The sequence below is a fragment of the Podarcis gaigeae genome (genome assembly GCF_964106915.1).
Source record: "Podarcis gaigeae genome assembly, chromosome: 1".
NCBI classification, from domain to species: domain Eukaryota; kingdom Metazoa; phylum Chordata; class Lepidosauria; order Squamata; family Lacertidae; genus Podarcis; species Podarcis gaigeae.
This window is the reverse complement of record NC_139678.1, coordinates 32,093,105-32,114,668: the sequence shown is the minus strand read 5'-3', so window position 1 is coordinate 32,114,668 and position 21,564 is coordinate 32,093,105. Positions and strand designations below refer to the sequence as shown.

The 21,564-nt window shown below is 39.5% G+C and overlaps 1 protein-coding gene and 1 long non-coding RNA gene across 12 annotated transcripts in view; one reads left to right on the top strand and one right to left on the bottom strand.

Moving 5' to 3' along the window:
* Nucleotides 1-1,614: 1,614 nt before the first annotated feature.
* Nucleotides 1,615-21,564, top strand: part of MIA2 (MIA SH3 domain ER export factor 2) — a 52,484-nt gene continuing 32,534 nt past the window's right edge. The window contains exons 1-9 of one of the 11 annotated variants that reach the window (XM_083740673.1): nucleotides 1,615-1,706; nucleotides 2,829-3,014; nucleotides 4,608-4,748; nucleotides 6,560-6,693; nucleotides 8,519-8,605; nucleotides 9,486-10,698; nucleotides 11,437-13,881; nucleotides 15,048-15,275; nucleotides 15,385-15,479. In XM_083740673.1, the coding sequence (XP_083596799.1) occupies nucleotides 4,634-4,748; nucleotides 6,560-6,693; nucleotides 8,519-8,605; nucleotides 9,486-10,698; nucleotides 11,437-13,881; nucleotides 15,048-15,275; nucleotides 15,385-15,479 (4,317 nt within the window). In that variant the 5' untranslated portion in view covers nucleotides 1,615-1,706; nucleotides 2,829-3,014; nucleotides 4,608-4,633. Of the gene's footprint in view, nucleotides 1,707-2,696; nucleotides 3,015-3,419; nucleotides 3,743-4,231; nucleotides 4,749-6,559; nucleotides 6,694-8,518; nucleotides 8,606-9,485; nucleotides 10,711-11,436; nucleotides 13,882-15,047; nucleotides 15,276-15,384; nucleotides 15,480-21,564 lie in introns of those variants that run through there. The other 10 variants (XR_014564823.1, XM_083740674.1, XM_083740668.1 and 7 more) reach the window with 10 other exon arrangements.
* LOC310846145 lies at nucleotides 4,676-20,213 on the bottom strand. The gene is made up of 3 exons (XR_014565162.1): nucleotides 20,195-20,213; nucleotides 8,906-9,081; nucleotides 4,676-4,811 (listed from the first exon to the last, which is right to left on the bottom strand). It is a non-coding gene; the product is annotated as an uncharacterized lncRNA (long non-coding RNA).

Genomic DNA, 21,564 nt, shown 5'->3' with positions numbered 1-21,564 from the left:
TGGACTTAACCATCCAGGGGTCCTTTACCGTACCTTTACCTACCAGTATTAAGTTGGCAAACTGCTTAGTGTTCTTAAAATGGGCCACTATGGTAGGTTAGTGTTAGCCTGAGATAAATAAAATTTAAAGTTGGCAGTTAAATTACACATTATAAAATTACATATTAAAATGCATGTCAGCTTTACATACCTGGATAGGGTTTGCCAACGCAAAGCTTTTAGCAAGTGTCAAAAATGGTAAAAGTGAAGGCACCTGCCTGATGTCAATAGGCAGGAAGTTCCAGAGTGTTAGTGCCGCAGTGGTAGAAGATGGATTCCTTAAAAGTAGGGAAAAGACATTACGTGGCACTTGTAAAAGCAGACCCACAGATCAAGCTGGATGCATGGCCATATATGGACTAAGGTGATCCTTCAACTAAACTGGTCCTAAGCTGTTGAGCAAGGGTCAGCAAACTTACCGTGCCTTGGGCCGGTGTCTCCAGCGCCGATCACGCGGTAGGACAGGGGAGCGTGTGCCCATATGCATGCGCACACGCTATTTCTGGCGCACTTCCGGGTCGGAGGAGCACCGGAAATAGCTTGTGCGCATGTGCACGGGCCTTCAACCCAGATGTGCACTGGAAATAACGCGCATGCGCACAAACTATTTCCAGTGCTCCTCCGACCTGGAAGTGGGCAGCCGTGCAGCGCAGCACTGGTAAGAGCGGGCAGTGGGTGGCAGGGGTTGCTGCGGGTCGGATAAACGAGTCCCTTGGGCCTTATCCAGCCCGCGGGCCTTAGTTTGGGGACCCCTGCTGTTGAGTGTTTATGTACTAAAGGTAACACATGGAAGTTGGCCTAGTAACAGATTGGTAGCCAGTGAAGATATCTGAGAAAATACCGTATTCGCCCGAATATAAGCCGCACTTTCCCCCCAAATTCTGACTGTGAAAAGTTAAAAGTGCAGCTTATATTCACGACCTTACAGTATGCAGCCAGGAGTTCGGGGCAGACAGTGCCAGGTGTGTCCTCTCGCCCAAAGCCAGGAAGGGATAGAGTGAGGAAGGGGAAATGCCGCTGGCCATGCAGCATGTGCCCCCCACCCAGTATGCAGCCAGGAGCAGCTAGGAGAGGAGCGGCTTATATTCACGTATTTTTTCTTCTCCCCCCTCCCAATTTTAAAGGTTCAACTTATATTCATGTGCGGCTTATATTCAGGCCAATACGGTATGTCATAAGCTGACTGTGCTAATATTGTAATAATAGTAATCTTGATGTTCAGGGTAACAGCCATGAAAGCATTAAGATGAGGCAGCCAGGTTCCAGTGAGAGTTGGAGGTACTGAGAGGAGCAACAATTTGAGAAGGAACCAAAACGGAACCACACTACTAAAGGAGATGTGATTTATTTATAAAATTCTATACTGCCATATAAAATATCAATACAGTTTACAGTGTTAAAAGATGCCATTTTAAAGAATATAAATAAAAATAGGGATAATCATTAATTTGACTGGTTGATGAAGATAAAAATTGAACAGCGGCAAATATATGTTAGAATAAAAAGATCTTCAAGAGATAGCCAAGTCAAAGGATGCTTGTGGAATCTTTGCTGGAAGAGTGTTCTGCAGCATGGGACTGGTGACAAATTCAAATGTGATTCAAAGAGAATGGGAGTAAAATGCAACAAACAAGCATTCGAAGGCTAAGAAGAACATTTCACAAAAGGTCTTGTTTCTGCTTTAAACATTGCTATTACACTTCATACTCCCAAGAGGATAAAGCAATTTAACAAAACACCCAGTAAAATCACATTAAAGTTTAGTCCTGGTTCAGATATCTCTATGTCCAAGGAGACATTATCAGTTGATAGGTTTGGAAAGGCAGTTGTTTGGGTGGTGCAATGCTCTGCTCTTTTTCGGAGCTAAAAATCTTTTTAATGTCCCAGGGACTGGGTGCTCTTTTTGTTGAAAGTATCCAACCCTACTAAAATTTCCCTTTCTTTTGGAAGATGCTGGGATTATAATTAGTCTCCAGCAGAAGGAAAGAGCTCTGAAGATGCCCCTAAGAAGCATATCTATGTTCCACTATGTACCATGTGTACCACAGTGCCTTTACAAATTTTAGGTTTTAAATAATCAAGGTAAACAAATAGGAACAAGATGCAATTCAGCAAGGGCCAATGTGAAACTTTGCATTGACAATTAAACAAATGGCCATGTATAAGAGGGCAAACTAGGTTTTTTTTTGGAGGGGGGGGGAAGGTAAGTGCAAAAGAAAAAGAAGAAGAGCAGCAACAAAAATGGCCAAAAACAAAGAAAGAGGAGATATGAACCTCAAATTCAGGTTAATTTTTTTTTTAAAGAAGATTACCAGTTTGGTTTTATGCATACCTACTCAAAAGTCCCATTGGAACGTGCTCTAAGCTGAGTGTGTGGCAACCTAAATTGCCCAACATGTTTCATCAAAAAGAAGGGATGCAGTTCAGTGGCAGAGCATCTGTATGCAGAAGGCCCCAGCAACTTTAAGTGGGACTGGGAGAGATCCCTTGTCTGAAACCTTGGGTAGTTGATGCCAAATGATGTAGACAATGCTGAGCTAAATGGGTCCATGGGCTGGTTAAATATACAGCAGCTTCCTATGTTACTTGCTGAGGTGATTCAACAGTAACTGAGTAAACAGCATCAGCACTCTTGAGAGATAAGCAGCCTCATATAGTCAATATATTTAAGTCAAATGAATGCATGAAGGGGTTAAGACCATAGAGTAAGCTGACCTGCCAGGCTTAGCTATGTCCACTTCTGCTCACCTTGGGAGGAACTAGGTAATCAAGTTTTTGTTCTCCCGCAGTCTCCCTAAGAAGCTCTGTGTGAGGAGGTTTGAACTGGTTCTTCCAGCTCAACCGCATGGCTCTCATCAGCCATTCTTGAGCTCCTTTACAAATCATCTAGAAACTTTCACCACTTTGTAAGGAAGCCAAGTTTTACTGCCTCTGCAACTTTTCTGAAGCACATGAATCTGACCTTTGAAGAGTTTGTAAGTAAACCATTTTTTAACTTACCCAGTATGTGGCCTTCTTCCTATGCTGGGAAAACTTTTTAAGGGGACATGCTTTATTTCCATGCTGCAAATTTTGTGAATTTAAATCTCTGCTGGGGTTCTCTCACCAAAAAGTAATTGCTCTAAACTTGGATTTTGGAATCCAGGAATCCTCTTTTCTATACTACAGTATTTTTCCCCCCTTGGCACCAACAATATCATTATTACGTTATATGGGATAATAAAGGGAACCTGAAATTACAATGTGGTCTCACAGCAAGCAACACTACTTTTTCTGGACCTACTAGTGCAATGCCTGTATGCTGGATGGGCAGTCTGTAATAGAACTTTTGGGTAGACCAATGAGAGGGAAGATATAAATGGGAGGGAAAAAGAACGTTGGATGAAAAGGAGTTGGGAAAAGGCAGTTGAAGTGAGAAGACCAGACAGGCAACAGATGAGAGTGAAGATTAAGAAGTAGAGCTGGCTGGAAAATGGAAAAGTGAGCTGAGATACACCACATTAAAGCGGCAATCCTTACTTGGCAATAAGTCTGATTGAACATAGGCTACCTTCCAAATGAAGGCTGTAAGGCACAAAAGGAAATATCAGTTGGATAGGCTGATGGACCTGGGTCAAGGATATTTGGTTTCAAATCACTATTCAGTTGTTGAGCTCACTGGGTAACTATAGCCAAGTTACCTAATTAACCTCACTGGATTATGGTGATGATAAAATTAGATAACTGTACACCATCATGAGCTCATTGAAACAAAAGTGTGATACAAATGGAAGAATTTTGTATCATATAAAGCACTTTTCCATGTCCAGTATCCCACAAGCCTGCTGCAACCCTTGTAGAACAGGTAATGTATTAGTATAAGGAACCTGTGGCCCTCCGGATGTTTATAGGCCAAGCTGCCAATGACCAGCGATTATGGGAGGTAGAGAGGGCCATAGGTGCTCCGTCTCTGATTTATAAGGTGAAATAAAATGTAGACCTGCAACTGTTTATTTGTTTGTTAAATTTATTGGCTGATATTCATCAGAGTGATCCCAGGGTAATGTACAATACCAAATGCTGTGGCCACATATAAATTACAATCAGCAACAATAATAAAAACACAAAATCGTGTTATTAAAATCACTAAAAAACATACTCTGAGCAAAATTTAAAGCAGCAGTAACAGTACATCAGGGTTTTGGAATATTCTGTAGTATTTCCTGTTAATTCATATTACATCTTTCTCTACATCGCATCTAAAGTTCCACAAAGCGCTCCAATAACTTGCTGGTGCAAATGTGGCTATTGGTACATCTATAGCCTGTAGTTTGACTGAAAGCGCCTTTTTCATTTCAAATTCCAAGTCCATATAGTCACACACAGTTAATCATTAAGCCACTTAATCAGGACAGTTCACTGAGCAGCTTGTTGAAAGGGCATTTATGCAAGTGGACTTTGGAGGTAGAAGGAAAATGGAACCAAAAAGATTTAAAATATATGTATATTAACTAAATGGAGGGGGGTGAATGATGTTTCAGACTTCTATTGCCAAGACACAATCCGTTTTTTCTTTTTTATTCTGTCAGGGATGAGCTTTTTTTAACCATTTAGGATGCTGCCGATTTGGGAAATCAGAATTTTGTTTTTGATCTTTTCATTGCTAACCATCACCAAGAGCACAAAGTTGTTGTCAGGCCACAAAAAGTGTGGCGATCCAGAATGCGAAAGTAAGTATAAGGGCTTTTGCTTTAAGTAAACTTCTTTGAAACTAATTTAAGTGCCGTCAAGATCTATAAAAGAAAACAAAGCAAGTTTTGAAAATGCAATATATACTTCAAGAAATGTTTGCAAAATATTAGCTTTATGCATGATTAACCTGTATATTTTCAACAATAGACAAATGCTTTCTGGGAAGCCATTTGGTGGAACGGTGTTGTAGCATATGTAAAAGGGCAAAGTTCAGTAGAAAAGCTTGTTATCAAACCAGGGGCCTAGTTTTCGTCAGAATTGTCCCTGTGCTTATTCAAAATCTCTTACTTTCCAAAAGGGCCTGATTAATATTTACAGTATTTCTAGTTTAGTTATGTATACAAATTACTAGTGTTTTGTCTACCAAATCTATACCATATTATTTAGGTCGATTCGGTTGTCTTTCTGTTTTTCTTAACACCTTGTGAAATCTTATTGCTTTTGTACCTTGCCTTAAAACTGCACTGTTTGTAGCACTATATCCTGTATGTTTCCTCAGAAGGAAGTGCCACTGCTGGGTGAGTTCAGTGAGTCTTACTCCCAACCCAAGTTAAGAATGCTTAGGATTGCATCTAAGGCTGCAGTTGCATATACAAGAAGCAAGACTCATTGAATACAATGGCCTTGTTTCTGAGAGAACATGCATAGGACTGTGCTGCCTGTTAATGTTATATACTAGTGAAATGCTCATCAATAGGACTGTGGGGTGGAGTGTTTGTGCAGATATGTAGGACTTGTCTATTACGGTGTTCCTGGGCACCGTCTTTAGCATATGCTCCGTCGGGTTGCAAAAATCTGCCCAGCGCCCCCAAATTTAGTTTAGCAGTCTTGTTAAAATCTATTTTGGAATGTATTTCTAATTACTCCAAAATGTGTTTCTCACTTCATCGTAAAATGAAGAAAAAATGCAGCTTGCAGAATTCATAGTGTGTGCTCTAGGTGCGTTTTTGTGGAAATGGAAAACTAAAACTGCATGCTGATACGCATGTGTAGTAGAAAAAAATACAATAATGTGTATTCATATACAAACATTAAACTTCTTTGGGATACCATTAGATGAAATTCTAACCAAACGCTACTCAGCGCAAACAATTAATTTAAGTTTGCTCATTTATTTTAAGGATTGCGTAGTGAGACTAACCACTTCTGAAAAAATGTGTCCATAATTTTGTTGTTTCTGTAGTAAGTGGTAAAACATTTCATTTAAAGTGAGGTGAAATTCCGCCCATCTTCTAGGACAAGAGGATAGCTCATGTACACAAATTATGTAAACACAATGCCAGTGTGTCTCGGACATGTACTGTGATTTTTGTATGTGGCAACGTATTATTCGGGAGGAGAGTAGATTTTAAACTTTAGGACAGCTGGGATAGGTCAGTTGGTAGATCATGAGGCTCTTAATTCCAAGGTCATGTGTTCAAAGCCCACTTTGGGTGAAAGATTCCTGCATTGCAGGGGATTGAACTACAGTGGAACCTTGGTTTGCAACCATTTTGGATTGCAACCACATCAAACCCTGAAGTGTGTGTCCCTTTTTTTGGATTACAACCCATTTTTTTGGGATTACAACCCTTTTTTCTTTTCTTTTTTTGGAGGCCCCATTGGCGAAAGCGCACCTTGGGTTACAACCTGTTTTGGTTTACAACCGGACCTCTGGAACAGATTATGGTTGTAAACCAAGTGGTCCCAACTCTACAATTCTATGATTCTATGACTGTCTGAAGCCACAAATCCAGACTACATTTGATTAACTTTGCTTAAGTTTCCCTTTTTTTTTACATACATGCAGCTTTCATGAGCAGAGTGCTAGCCATTAAAGACTACATAGGACCTGACTGCCGCTATTTGAACTTCAAAACTGGGGAAGAGATAATTGTATACTCCAAACTCTCCAGGAAAAGGGAAGACTTGTGGGCAGGAAGTGTAAGTATTTCAAAAGGCAACTATTTCTCTTATGAGCAATCAGAATTCAATTATATCAACAGATTGATTATTCACAGTGTTTTTTTCTGGGGGTACTCAAGAGTACACAACAACAGCACCTTTTTGTCCAGAAGAAAAGCACTGGTTAAAAGTGTGGCACTCACTGCAACAACTTCATGGTGAATACTGGCACCTTTTTTTTATAGAAAATAAGCAGTGGTTATTCATAAGTGGTTTTTCAGTGGGCTAGACACTTTTCCATGAATATTTTGAGACACTTAAAAATGCTAGCCAGATAGGTTTCAAAAATGTTTCAGAAGTAAGTTATGATACCACTTTCACAGGTAGCAAATTAAGCATGCATTTAGCTGCAGGGAAAATTATACTTTTCTTCAATAATTTTATTCTGAAATGGTGTCGATCCAAAGGGGACACCCCCCCGCTGCCCTGCAGTGCATGAAAAATATTGCTCTGTAGATTTGGCTGCTGTAACCCTGAGAGCAAACTTATCAAGATCTATGCGAGCCAGAAGCCCTACCCCCCTTTTGCAGCAAAGGAAGTTTCTGAGTAAGGAAGGTTCCTAGAATTTAGACAAAATATTTGTTTCCGTGAATAAAAACTGTACAGTGGTACCTCGGGTTACATACGCTTCAGGTTACACACTCCGCTAACCCAGAAATAGTGCTTCAGGTTAAGAACTTTGCTTCAGGTTAAGAACAGAAATTGGGCTCCGGCAGCGTGACAGCAGGAGGCCCCATTAGCTAAAGTGGCGCTTCAGATTAAGAAGAGTTTCAGGTTATGAACGGACATCCAGAACGAATTAAGTACTTAACCCGAGGTACCACTGTATGTGGAATATGCCATACAGCATCGCCTGCTAATTTCATGGTATATATTTTTTATAAAATTAATACTAACAAAGTGATGCTGATAAGAGTGCCAGGACTACTTTAGGGTGTTTGCACACCTCACCGTTTATGGTCAGCCATGTTGTCTTTACAAATAAGTGGTAGTTCTCATGAACTAGCAGGATCAGCATGTGAGGAATACAAATCGCTCAAGTCTGTGGTCCACTTTGCCACTGTAGTGAGTGGTTCATCACATAGTGCCATTAACAAATGTTACAGGTATTCATAATCTTTTGGCATTAATATAATACAGTAATGCAATATATAACTGCGTGTGTGGTTTATAACTCTCCCTTGGTGGGGCAGGGGGGCAATATGTTACTTATTTGTTTCCTACTGTTAATAAATTGTGCCCCAGGTAAGATTTCAAAGTGATGTTAATGTTGTGGCATGCAGCGTCATCCTTTTAAATCCTCTTGGCATAAACCATAATAGTTTCTTTGAACATTCCCTTCTAGAGATGTAATTTCACATTAAGTGTAGGCACCCACTATTACATTACTTCGGTCTATGTAAACAAGAACATTTCTGTGCTTTTTTATTAGCCAAGCCACTAGGTCATATCCCTGTTTCCAAATAAATTAACTGGGAATATTTGCTAGAGACATTGTGGAACAATATAAGGCCATTATTGTACCCAGGAGGACCCAAACAGCAATTAATGGCTGGTTACTGTAATGTACAAGAGTACTTTTAATAATGTGCAAAATAATAACATTAAAAGTACTATTACTCTGTGTATTTTTATGAAGCGGGAGAGAAAATTTTCTGAGGGTTAATAAGAGTTTTTTTTATTTATCCAGACTTAATTGAAATAAGTGCAGAGATTCTTCTCACAATTGTATTTGTTGTATATCAATTTTAAGTACAAAACCCCATTTATTTTATAATAAAAAGCTACATGTTTAATTTTATAGAAAGGTGCAGAATTTGGATATTTCCCAGTGGATGCAGTCCGGATTGAAGAAACTTTTATTACAAAAGAAGTAGAACTGCCAACTAAGGTAAATTAAAGTAATATCAAAATGGAGATATTTGGTTGTGGAGATGTATATATGAATGTATGTATTAAACTTGTTATAGAATCATAGAATCTTAGAGTTGGAAGAGACCCTGAGGGTCATCTAGCCCAACCTCCTACAATGCATCTCAGCTAAAGCTTCCATGACAGATGCCCATCTAACCTCTGCTTTAAAAACTCCAAGAAGAGAAACTTGGGAGAAACCAAAACTGAGAGACTTGCCCATCTCTACGCAAAGGCCTGTGCCCCAGAGTCTTTTAAGTATCTATTGTTATGTACTCACCCTGGGCCAGCAGGGGGGTACTGTAGATAGTTTTCACTCAGGTCCACATATGCAAATAAGGAATTGAAAGTGACGTTCAGTGATTGGATAGTTACAGAAAGTTGTTACTGTTGCGTTCTAGTGGAGCTCTGTATAAGCAGGCTGGCTGAACTCTTCAGTCCAGTTCTGTTCTGGGCCTGTGAACAAACAAGAACTGTTTGAAGAATCGCTGTGTCGACTGATTTGTTCACTCACAACTTAACATCTATCACTGCCCCTTCCAACAAATATGCATAAGAATATACATTTGCATGTGTGTAAAACATGTTCTAAAGACCTCTTTCGAATGCATGAACTACTCAACTTGGTCTCATAAAAATTATTAATAAAGTTGCTCTGTTTTAAATATTCCTTGTGTTAAATTTTAACACAAGGGAATGTACATTTCACAATTATTTAACAACTTAATTATTTCATAACTTGCCAGTTGGGGCATTTGCATGCTTTAAAAAAATATTCATAATGATATAATGTTAAGAAATAGTAGAGTTGTATTAAATGGGTAGTAGCGTATTAACTTCAGCCACTTGCTTATTTTTAGGAAACTGATTTTCTTTGTATTGATGGAGGGGAATACATTTTTGAAAATGAAGACAGCATACTTAATCGTTATGACAAAGAAAATGAATATATACCTCCGTACTCAGAAGAAAAAGACACCAAATTTGAAATGCCTGAAGATGAAGTCTTGAAACTTGGAGGTATTTCTTACCCAAATGAATATAAAGAACAATTTCCTGACAGTCATGAATCTGACAACAAATACAAAGACCTGCATACGCTGGAAACTACAAGCCACGATGATACAGAACTCAGCGACAGGGAGACTAGACAAGATGAGACTACTCCGGAAGAAGACCAAATTAGTCAGACTCCGCAAGCTGTCCCAACTCAGTCGGCCTGGACTGTGTCTGGTTTTGTTGGCTGGCTTGGCTTGGGAAGTAATGAAAATGAGGAGGCAGTCAGAAAAATATCACAGAAAACAGAAGAAGTTACATTCAGGCGCAGGAAAATAGCAATAACTGATGATAGTGGCTTAAAAAAATTAAATGAAGAGGGTGAAACAGCACCACAAGGCTCCAGCTGGTTTAAAAGTACTTTCACAGATTTGATGCATCTTGGAAGTGACAAATCAGAACTTGATCTGCTGTACAAAGAAAATAATCCAGAAATCCACGACAGCTCCACCATTGCTGGCAATGCCGGCCACCATGGCAGTTCTACCGCATCAGAAGGAATGAAAGAACATAGCAATTCCGAACAATCTGAATCAAGCTGGTTTGATCTGGAATTCAGTGATATTTTGCCTTTTCGTTATGCTGAAGAAAATGCAGACAAAGAAAAGCTTGCAGCTGGAGGAGAAGCAGATCAAGATGAAGAACAGCATCCAAGTGAAGAATCAACCTTAATGGACGATGGCTTGAGAAAGCAAACGGGCAGACTGATGCCCGATGAAGAACGAGACAAAGGAAAAATTGTTCAAGAAACCCCAAAGCAAGCAGCTGAACCAACTCTTTACGAAGGAAAAGTGAAAGAAAAATATGTCCAAGAAGCCCCAGGCATACATGTTAGAAAAACAGATTCTGATGTGCAGTTAGCAGATGAGCATGCAGATGTAAAGGATGCAGCAAGTCCATCACCTTTGCTTAAGTCTCCCTATGCAGAACAGGATTCAATACCAGGCAACCAAGTTATGGAAAACGATAAAATTAAAGCTGTAACAAAGGAGTCAGAAAGAACAAATCACCAGTCAGGTTGGTATGAAAGTATGTATGACAGTTTGATTGATTATAATAGGGATACATCAGATAATCAACCAGGGCATGAGTATGTAACTGTTGAGAGTCCACAGGAATTAGCGGTAGATCAGTTATCATATAGTATAGGTCAAGGTACTGCAAAGGAAGAAAATCATGAGGGTCCTAAAAACCAGAAATCTTTATTTTCTGTTAGTTATTTTACAAGTATACTGAATTTTCAGAGTTTTATATCTGAAGGAACCAATAATGCTCAGCATGTACACAATAATCTAAAGTCTAGTGAGGAAAGCACCCAATTTAAAAAGAGTGAGGAAGTATTACAAATAGGCAAAGAAGAATTACTAGAAAATCAGAATATTACTGAAAAGGTGCCAGAAAGCAGAGATGCTGATACTACCCAGGGAAACGTTTTGCTGTCTTCTTTAGCAGTAAAATGTAGTGAAGAAAGTAGAAGAAAAAGACAGGGTGAAGAACTAGCGAAAGATAATACACCACATCCTCTGTCAGTAAAATCTATAGAGTTAGAACACCAGGTTTCCTATGGTCAATGTACAGAGAAAAAATTGTATGGAAGACCTTTGGACACACAGGGCCATTCCAATATAGAAGATAAAAACAATGTTCATAACTTAGAGGCCAAACAGTCTTCTTTAGAGCTACGAAAGCTAGCTGATTTGGCAGAGCGAAAGGATTATATTAGTGAAACATATTCCTATGAAAAATCTATCCTAGGAGAAGATGAGCCACATGATGGGAAAGCAGTCAGACCAGATAATGTTGAACAAGCACTATTTTCTGAGGAGCTGAATGAACATTCAGATAGTTTTTCCAAATCAAAGAACATTCCAGGTGAAGATAAGATACCTCTTGATGAAGATAGGACAGTTATCCAAGGGAGCGGAGAATTTAATACAAAAGATCAGAATCCATTTTTAACAGAACAACATGAAGCACCAGAATTAACATACAATGTAAGAAGACCACCACCACTACAACAACAGCATAAGGCTATTAAGAAAGATTCCAAATCTAGCAAATACAATGTTAATAAAAATAATTGTTTAGTCTCAAAAGTTTTGAATGGGAGTAGTCGTACTCCTGTTATAGGTTATACAGATGTTATGAAAGGAATACAAGTTCCAGATCCAGTGCCACATTTACATTCAAAAAAACGTATAAGCAACAATATAAGGGCAGATAATGTTATAGATTCTCATGATGAAAAGAAACTTCCTGCTGTTAAAAATATAGAAAGTGTCCCCTCTCATGCCATCCAAGATTATTTTCATATCAACCCCAGGGCTGAAGATGAGATGAACCAAAGGGTAGTTACTAAGGTAGGCAAGAATTTGTTTTCTCAAGAAAGTGCAAAAGAACAAATGCATTTTTCACAGCATATCTCAGAACTTAGTGAAGGCAAACAAGGACACAATGAGCAAAATACATCAAGTAATCAAGGACCATCTCCACTGTCTGAGGAAGTGTTTCAAAGTGAAAAGGAGATTTCTGGGGACAGCAGCCGCATACTGAATTATGATTCTGTCGCCTACAGTGTGCAGAAGAAAGGCTTTCAGGGCCCACAAGTGCAGATAGGTGAAAAAGGTGTTGAAGAGGAAAAAACCTCAAAAGCAATAGAAGAACATTTAGATAGTGCTCAAGTTAGTGATGCTTTATTAATAGATCAGCAAGAGCAAAGTGTATTTCCTTATCCTAGCTCCTCCGGCACTTTTTCCAAGGAAAGTATTCACTCACCTCAAATGTGTGCAAGTTTGACACATCAGAAGGAAGATAAAGAAGAGTTAAAAGGTGAACAAGTATCTTTCTACCTTGACTGTCAGAGTACCAATATTATGAGCTTAGTACCTGACAAAAAGTGTGTAAGTCAGAAGGGACATGATATAAAACAACATTTAACTGCGGGTTTAGAAGTGAAGAAGCTTAGAATCTCAGCTCAGCATAAAAAAATAGATAGCATTCCAAATACTGAAGAAACTAAACCTGAGTATCAGAAACAAATAGCATACACAACTTCAGAGATAACTGACATAAAACCTGAAGACAGCTTAGCGACAACTGACTTTAATAGTTTACCTCAGAAACAATATACTGTAGTTGGAACAAGTCCTGCCCGTGAAAATCCAGTCCAGCACTTAGAAGTGCAACGTGATACATCTAATCTAGATAATAATATTAATCCTAGCAAACATTTATCACATCATCTTCAGCCTGTGGATGATTATATGGACCCTATCCCTCCACATGCTAAAGATGGCATGGACACACAGCATTTAGCTAAAGATCATCATGATGAAACATTTGCACATGACTTAATTTCTCCTTTTCCTAAAAATCTAAACCATGCAGAGAAAGTAGCTTATTCTGGGCATACAAGAGATAGTCAAGAAAAAGGCAAAACAGGTAAAGATAGTGAAAAAAAACTAAGATGCAAGACAGAGAAAGGAGGTGTCGGGAGTAACATTTTTGGTAAAATATCACGGCTTCTTGGAGAGCCATTTAAAAATAAGGATGATGAAGACTCTAAAAAAACTGAAGATAGTAGAAATATTATTGGAACACAGATTAAGATAAAGAGGCAGGAGGCTGATGTAGTGAGAAGTGACTTTGAACAAGACAAAGATGAGGTTCACAGCACAAAAGCCATCAGGTATTTAGATAATTTTAAAATTAAGGATGAGGGATCTCAGGGTCCAGGGGAAAGAGACAGCAGCATCCAGGAAAAATCAGTTGCTTCAGACTCAAAAAAATACAACCAGAAGTATGACAGATCTGCAAATCAGGAGACAATAGTTCAAAATGGTCAATTAACACCTGATACAGAGTTGGACCTGAAAGAAGCCACTTCCTTCAGTGGATTACAGGAACTTTATTTCAAGTTTGTTGAGGAATCTAAAAGGATACGTGAAGCAAATATGTGTGAAAGGCATGAACTGCAGCTACTAGAGCAAGAGTTTGAAAAACTTTGCCGTGATATCACCACTTTTCCATGTGAAGATATTCTAAGGGAAATGAAAGAAGTGACTACTTTGGTGGAACATGAAAATAAATTAAACAGTGGACATGAAAAGTGTTTGAAGGATAAAGTGAATTTACTTCCAGAACTGCACAGTCTTGTGCTGGACATCAGAAACAAATGTGAAATCCAAAAGGCAGAATCAGGTACCAGACCACTGTTTTGATAATAAAAGTTAACAAAGCAAGAACAATATCGCACTTTGCTTTTTTATTTTAAAAAAGCAAAATGTCTGACCGATGGGATGATGTGATTTTTTTTCAGTATAAAATGAACTATAGAAGCCGATGCCCATTATAAGCTTACACAACAACAGGATAATATCAAGTTGTATTGTGCTTTGTCAGGAAATATAATGTAGAACCGAAAATACAAAAGGAGAATCATTCATTTTCCATCAGTAGAATAAATAGCTGGGTGCTGGAAGGATGCAGCAGCCCCACAACAACAATAGTATCTCAGAAGATACATGTCTGGTAGGGCTAGTAACAAAAGGCTTTTTTGTTGTTGCTTACATATCTGGATTTTAGCCCATTGCAGTTTACTAAATATTATAACATAAGGAAAAGACATATTTAAATTTTCATCTTCAGTATAGGCATCGAAAATATAACATATTCTGTGTCACAGTAATAAATTGATATAAAAAGGCTTCCAGAAGTGATCAGGTTCAAATTCGATCAGTCATGCTTGTATGCATCTCTACCCTAGCCAGTTTCCTGCTTCTAACACATTTAAATGCAGTAATTTTATATTGTCAGTCTTAATAATTTCAGGGATGTGATCCAATGCTTTTTTTCTTCCTTATTTTCTGCTTTGCATTTCTTTTGCCAAAATTTGTGTTTCCTTCCCCCCTCCTTATTCAGACAATACTTCAGGTTTATGAAGGAACCTTTCTAGCCTCCAAGAGCTTCCTTGACCCATTTCATTAGCCATGCTTTGCCTTGGTGGTATATTCCCTGATTTTAATAGTAACACCTAGCCTCTCCTTGTTTAAAAAATTATTGCTAATTATAAGTTGGGAGACTGTAGTACTGGAGAACTTTAATGATTGAATTGACAATGAGATATGAATAGGGATCCTGGCAGTGGCGTAGCGTGGGGGGTGCAGGGGGGGCCGGCCGCACCGGGCACAACATCTGGGGGTTAGGGTTAGGGGTCGCAAATCCACGGGTTAGGGGGTGCAAATTACTTGCCTTGCCCCGGGTGCTGACAACCCACACTACGCCACTGGATCCTGGGAATTGACATGCAGGAAAAAATGGATAATCATGTGGAAATAAACATGATACCACTTTACAATTATTTGTAGGTATGACCAATAATGGAAAATTACCTGACGATAATCCTAAAGAAAAACATCACTTGAATTTGGATAAAGAACCTAACAGTGGTCAACATACAGAAGCAAATAATGTGCCTCCAATAAATACAGAGAAGAAAATACATCCTTCAGCCAAATATAGTCAACATCAGCCAAATTCAAAAAGAAAATTACCAGAGAACAATCTAGTGACTCATAACTATACTATCAGTAATGGTAAGGAATATGATTAATCTAAAAACTATAATTACATATATTATAGTATTCTGTAAAGAAGATATATTGTAATACTTATTGTCTCTTCCTCTACTTTTTCATGGAACAGAAAGAGAATGGCTATTTCAGATAATCCTGCATTTGAATGACTTCTGTGCCATTATAACATCTGTATTTTCAGTGATGGCATCTACCAGTAAAAAGGTATGTTTATTCTGGATTTCTACAATAATCATAAAAATGCACTAGTTACAGCTTTGAAAACATTTTATTTGATGTTTAAGCACAAAATTCCTCCTAAGTTTGCATTTGCTAGTTCACTCCCCTGTCACTTCCCTGTAGTTTTCAAATAGCACTGAACCTGATCTAAAGTAGGAATGGACGAAAGTTATGAATGTTTGCAAGTTCAGATGGGGGAGAAATTTGATTCAGTTTGCATTTAAAGGAGGATCTATCAAATTCACACTATCTGAAACAATGTGAGAACTGAAATGCAGCCATCCTTCCAAATTCACACTTATCTGGATTTTGCAATGCAGTTGTCTGGGCAAGTAATGTGTGCAAAAATGCATACCGGTATATTGGGGTAAAAGTGTGCTTAAAACTGAATGCATTATAAACAAAATACATTATATTAGGAGAAAATGCTTGCAGAAATGAATATTATTAGTCAAAGCTACATACAATGATATGTGTATTAGGAGAGATTTGCACTGAAATGCTGAAGTGTTTTTATGAGGTTTGTTTTTAAAGAATTGCAAATCACTGCAGAAATGTGTAGAACTAAATTTAATACTGGAAAAATTAGAAACTGAGAGGACTGAAATGGACAGGTCCTTCCATCTCTACTGACTCCTGTGATATCACTAAGAACCGTTCCTTATCTCCCTGTTAAATTTGGCCTGCAGTGGGTGGAAGGGATAAGGATCTAATTGTAAAGAATTCTTTGAGTGGAAAATGTGCTTTTAAGGTCAGCAATAGTATTGTATTGAGCCTCCTGAATTCTCATATCAATGCATACAAGAGTGCACAGTGCCTCCTAGGGAGGCATTTAATTTTTGCATACATATGTAGGAGTGGTTTGAATCCCTACGACGGGTGCTCTGACCCAGTTCCTGCCAACCTAGCAGTTCAAAAGCACACCAGTGCAAGTAGATAAATAGGCACCACTGTGGCGGGAAGGTAAACAGCATTTATGTGCGCTCTGGCACTCATCGCTGTCCTCCATGCACCAGAATCGGTTTAGTCATGCTGGCCACATGACCCAGAAAACTGTCTGTGGACAAATGCCAGCTCCCTCAGCCTGAAGGCGAGATGAGCGCTGCAACCCCATAGTTGCCTTTGACTGGACTTAACTGTCCAGGGGTCCTTTACCTTTACCTAATGGAATAAACAACTCTTATCCGGGGTTCCTTAAAATTTAACCTTAAGAGATTAAAAGTGTATGTTCTGAAGAATGACTTGACAGCCTGAATTGAAACTTATGTCCAAGTAAGCATAAGACTCACCAAGTTCAATTCAACTTGTGTCTTATGTATGCTGCATCTTGTAAATTTATCCATATTTAGATAAGTGAAGTTGCCTTAGTATTAAATACAAGTATAAGACAATTACATGAGAAAACAGAAATTAATAAGAAACCAGCGCTGCCATACAGGTAGCATATATATATTTCCTTTCAAGTCCAGCTTTCAGGCCTTGTTGTTTGTGAGTCTGATAAGATAATATTTTCAGCTAAGTCATATACTCGTAAAAAAAGAAAAGAAAAAGTGTTACCTAAGCATCTGTTTAGCAATACCTTTTAAATACTTGCTGCGACTAATCTGATATTTCACAAGGACCTGACTACTGTAATACTATACTGGAAGAAAGTTGCTTGTCATTAACCTCCCTTTTGCACCCCTTCCTTAAACGCATACATGTCAAAGCAGGATCTCTTTCCCATTTGGAAACATAAGCTACAGGGAGCTCTTGTTATCTGGATAAACAACTAGGAAACTAGAGCTAATTTAATTATTCTTACAGATTTTTTAAACGTAACTTTTATGTGATTACTATACTTGCTTCGTAAATGGAAAGAGCAGAGGAAGAGGTAAGTTTTTAAAGGTAGTTAAACTTTTAACGATAGTGAAAGGTGGGGAATGTTGTATCTTTAGAGTGCCAGACTTTTTAGTGCCACATAGACACTCCAGTCTAGTAGATCCTTTACTGCTGCCTTTTTATTTCTTTTTTGCTTTGTAGTTTTGTCTGTTGACATTTTGAATACTATCACTTGTGAGAGTTGGCAGCTGAGCTTCTTAACTTATTCCTCATGTTTTAGGAATAGTTCCTAGGTCATGACATTCACGGTTGTCCCAGGTTATGACACCCAGGTATCAAGCTAATTTTCATGTTGAAGTAAAGAACCAGCTGTTTATACACTGAGGTGCAAATAGCCTATACCAATTTAATGTAAGAATCTACAGAAGAAATTGTTATTAGAGTTAATCAAAATGTCTCCTATTTCATACTCCTAGACATAAATATAATTTTCCAGAGTAGGAGATTTTCCTTTTCTTCCTTGGCCCCCACCCACAGGCTATTAGCTTGATTTATTTCCCATGCAATCTGTGCAGTTTTCTCCCGCTTTGGTGTTTCTACTAAGAACTGCAAGTACTACAAGGAATATTATCCCAAGTATTCTAGGATTCTTAACAACAAACTGTGCATTCTTATCTGTTTGAAGAGAAAAAGCACATGCTTGAACACAGTGTTACTTAAAATGCTCCCAGATTGAAACACAATGCTATAATTGTTATTGGAGTTAATTGTCATCTCTATGCTAATGCTGTTTAAAGTTCCCATAAATATAATTTCCCCTCAAGTTTACAAAAAAAGGGTAATATGTATTAAGGTTCTGTAGCTTCAGCCTTTGTGGGGTGACCTACTTTCAGAATGGCTTCAAGATCAAGGCTGAGGAACCTGTGGCTCTCCAGATGTTGCTCCCATAACTTCCTGACCATTGGCCATGCTACCTGGAGCACATGAGAGTCAGCCTCATCTGGAGGGCTGCAGGTTCCCCTTCCCTCTTTAGATACTGTACATAAAGTGGGAAGATGTGAAAACTGGGCTATGGACACATAGAAACGCATGCAGAGAACAAGCAGCACAAGTTGCTTGGACGTTGTTTTCCTTCTGCATTACAGTGTTAGAAGCTCCTCTGAATATAGGTCCCTATCATCTTACTGTATTAGGAAAACAAGAAAATATTTATCTCAAAAGTAGTAGTCAACCAAAATTTATTTTCATTTATGCAAGATTGAGCATCATAGTCACATATTCTTATGAAAGAAGGCCCCAAAGACTAAACCCTATTTTAAACACAATACTTGGAGATGGATTCCTTAATTATAATAAACCCAAAGGCAGTTCAATCCTGTTCTCCTCCGCACACCCATAGCTGTTGTGGTACAAAGGCTTGTGCAATACAAATACAGTGGCAATACCATTATTGCTAAATGGACAAGGGAATCTGTTTGTTTGCCACACTCTCAGCTGATATAACTCTGTGTTTTTGAAACATGAAACCACAAAGGAAAGAGCTTGCCCGATAGCAGCTGTCCCCCACTTTTTAGCTTTTCTGGGGTGGGGCACACCCTCTTTGTACAATACTCCTGTGTAGCAAATAGTTTTTCTTTAGCACCACACAGCAGCAGAGCCGAAGCCTGCCTCAGTAATGGGGGAAAGAACAAGAGTCAACTTGCTCAGTGCTGGATCCTATGCTTTGCACTTCATCTGCTCAACACATGAGCATAGTGTCAAATTCTTACTGCCCAGTATAACAATTTACTCAAGACATGTGTCATTACACCACTGAATTCAGTGTGATGTTGGACTGTGGCCTCAATGCGTTTAGAATGGAGCAGTTGGTGAAGTAAAAAGATCTCAAATATAATTTCCTACTGGGACACAAGACTTAAAGCAGGGACTTGTTACACTGGTTGCATGCACTGTCATAAACCTGTATCATAACGTGGTTCTGCTTGGCTGCTGCTAATTCATGCTTGCTCAATCTGCATTTAAATAAGGCAATGATTTATAATTTATCAGTATTCTCGAAGCAGAGATACAAGTCTCAAACTAGTTATATTGACTTTGTAAAAATAAAAGTGTACTATTGAAAGAAGATACGTTTCAGCATAAACTAGTTCCCTACATGACTCTACTTAAAAATATCAGTGTTCTTTACTCCAGGGCCAGAATGTTCTATTGGGGAGCTTATTATTCCACCCCATATCTTATCCCATAGGGAGCAGCTACATGTTTGGTCCCTGCTTGTGAAGATTTTTACCCCATGAGACCTAAGACATGTAGCACAATTCTGTATATGCTTAGAAGCACTGAGTTTGTTGGAAGATTTAAGACAGGTAAAACTATGCAGAGCATAGTCAGACTATGGAACTTGCTCCCCAAGGAGGCAGTGATGGCCACCAACTTGATGGCTTTAAAAGAGGATTAGGCAAATTCATGGAGGAGAGGGCTATCAATGGCTACTTTTATTAAAATTCTATACTACCCTTCACTCTAGTATCACAGGGCTGTTTACAATATAAAAATATAAACATACAGAACACCATAACTAACAAAAACAATACCTCCCCCCTCAGTTTAAAAGGCCATAGATTGCTTAATTAGCCAAAGACTATGTTCTTCATTCGCAGATGGAGGCAGAAATGCTTGTGAGTACCCCAGAGTCGGCCACGACTGGACCTAATGGTCAGGGGTCCCTTTACCTTTACCAGAGAGGAAAGTGCTCTTGTGCTTATGTTCTGCTCCTGATTTCCCACAGGCATTTAGCTGGCCATTGTGAGAACAGGAAGGTGGACCTAGGTGGTCAATGATCTGATCCAGCTGGCTCTTCTTGTGTTCTTACTCTTTACCTGTTTAGGGCTGCAGATTGTTGTTGTTGTTGTTTAGTCGTTTAGTTGTGTCCGACTCATAGAATCATAGAGTTGGAAGAGACCACAAGGGCCATCGAGTCCAACCCCCTGCCAAGCAGGAAACACCATCAGAGCACTCCTGACATATGGTTGTCAAGCCTCTGCTTAAAGACCTCCAAAGAAGGAGACTCCACCACACTCCTTGGCAGCAAATTCCACTGTCGAACAGCTCTTACTGTCAGGAAGTTCTTCCTAATGTTTAGGTGGAATCTTCTTTCTTGTAGTTTGGATCCATTGCTCTGTGTCCACTTCTCTGGAGCAGCAGAAAACAACCTTTCTCCCTCCTCTATGTGACATCCTTTTATATATTTGAACATGGCTATCATATCACCCCTTAACCTCCTCTTCTCCAGGCTAAACATGCCCAGCTCCCTTAGCCGTTCCTCATAAGGCATCGTTTCCAGGCCTTTGACCATTTTAGTTGCCCTTCTCTGGACACGTTCCAGTTTGTCAGTGTCCTTCTTGAACTGTGGTGCCCAGAACTGGACACTCTTCGTGACCCCATGGACCAGAGCACGCCTGGCTGCAGATTATTTTATACTAATAGTCCATATCCTTCAGTCTTCCACAGATTAAAATAGGGATATGCTTGTAGCATGCCTCATCTCGTCCAAGGATCCTGTTGGAAGCCCTAACCCCCTCAACTATCGCAGTGCTGTTTGCATATGCTGCAGTATACTCTGCTATAACTTGCACCGGTTTAAAAGCCAAATGACTGATTTGACTTTGGCGGGAGAGAAAATTGCAACTGTCTTCTTTGGCATTTTTCTGTCTCACCAAATCAACTAACTTACACCACCGACCTTTCCTAGAGCAACATGAGCAGACACAGACGATGGCTACGTAGGGATTGCTTGCTCTGTGTCATTCAGGTCGCTGCTTGGAGTTAGTTTGTAGCCTCCTCGGGGCTGGATCATTTATTTTGCCCCTTGCGAACATGCAGAAAAATACAGGGGAGTGGGTGCTTCCTGCTGCCGTGCAGTGGGGGCGACTGAAATGCCTATGCGGCCTCCTGCCCGAACACCGGAACAGCCTCTCCTTCCCCGGCAGCGCTGCCGTCTCTCCTCCTTCCCCCCTCTTTTTTTTCCTTTTTAAAGAAAACCCTTTCGCGACGGCGGTGTCTTTCTTTCGCGGCGCCCGTCTCCCTCCCCTCCGGCCATGGTTTCTCCCGGCTCCCCCCTCCGAGGCTGCCGGTGGTGTGTCCCGTTGGCCGGGCGGGCGCCCAGGACAGGAAGAGGCGGTGTGGGCGGCGCCGCGGGTTGCCGCTGGGCCGCCCTGAGCCGAGCCGCAGTTGCTGCAGTAAAGATGGC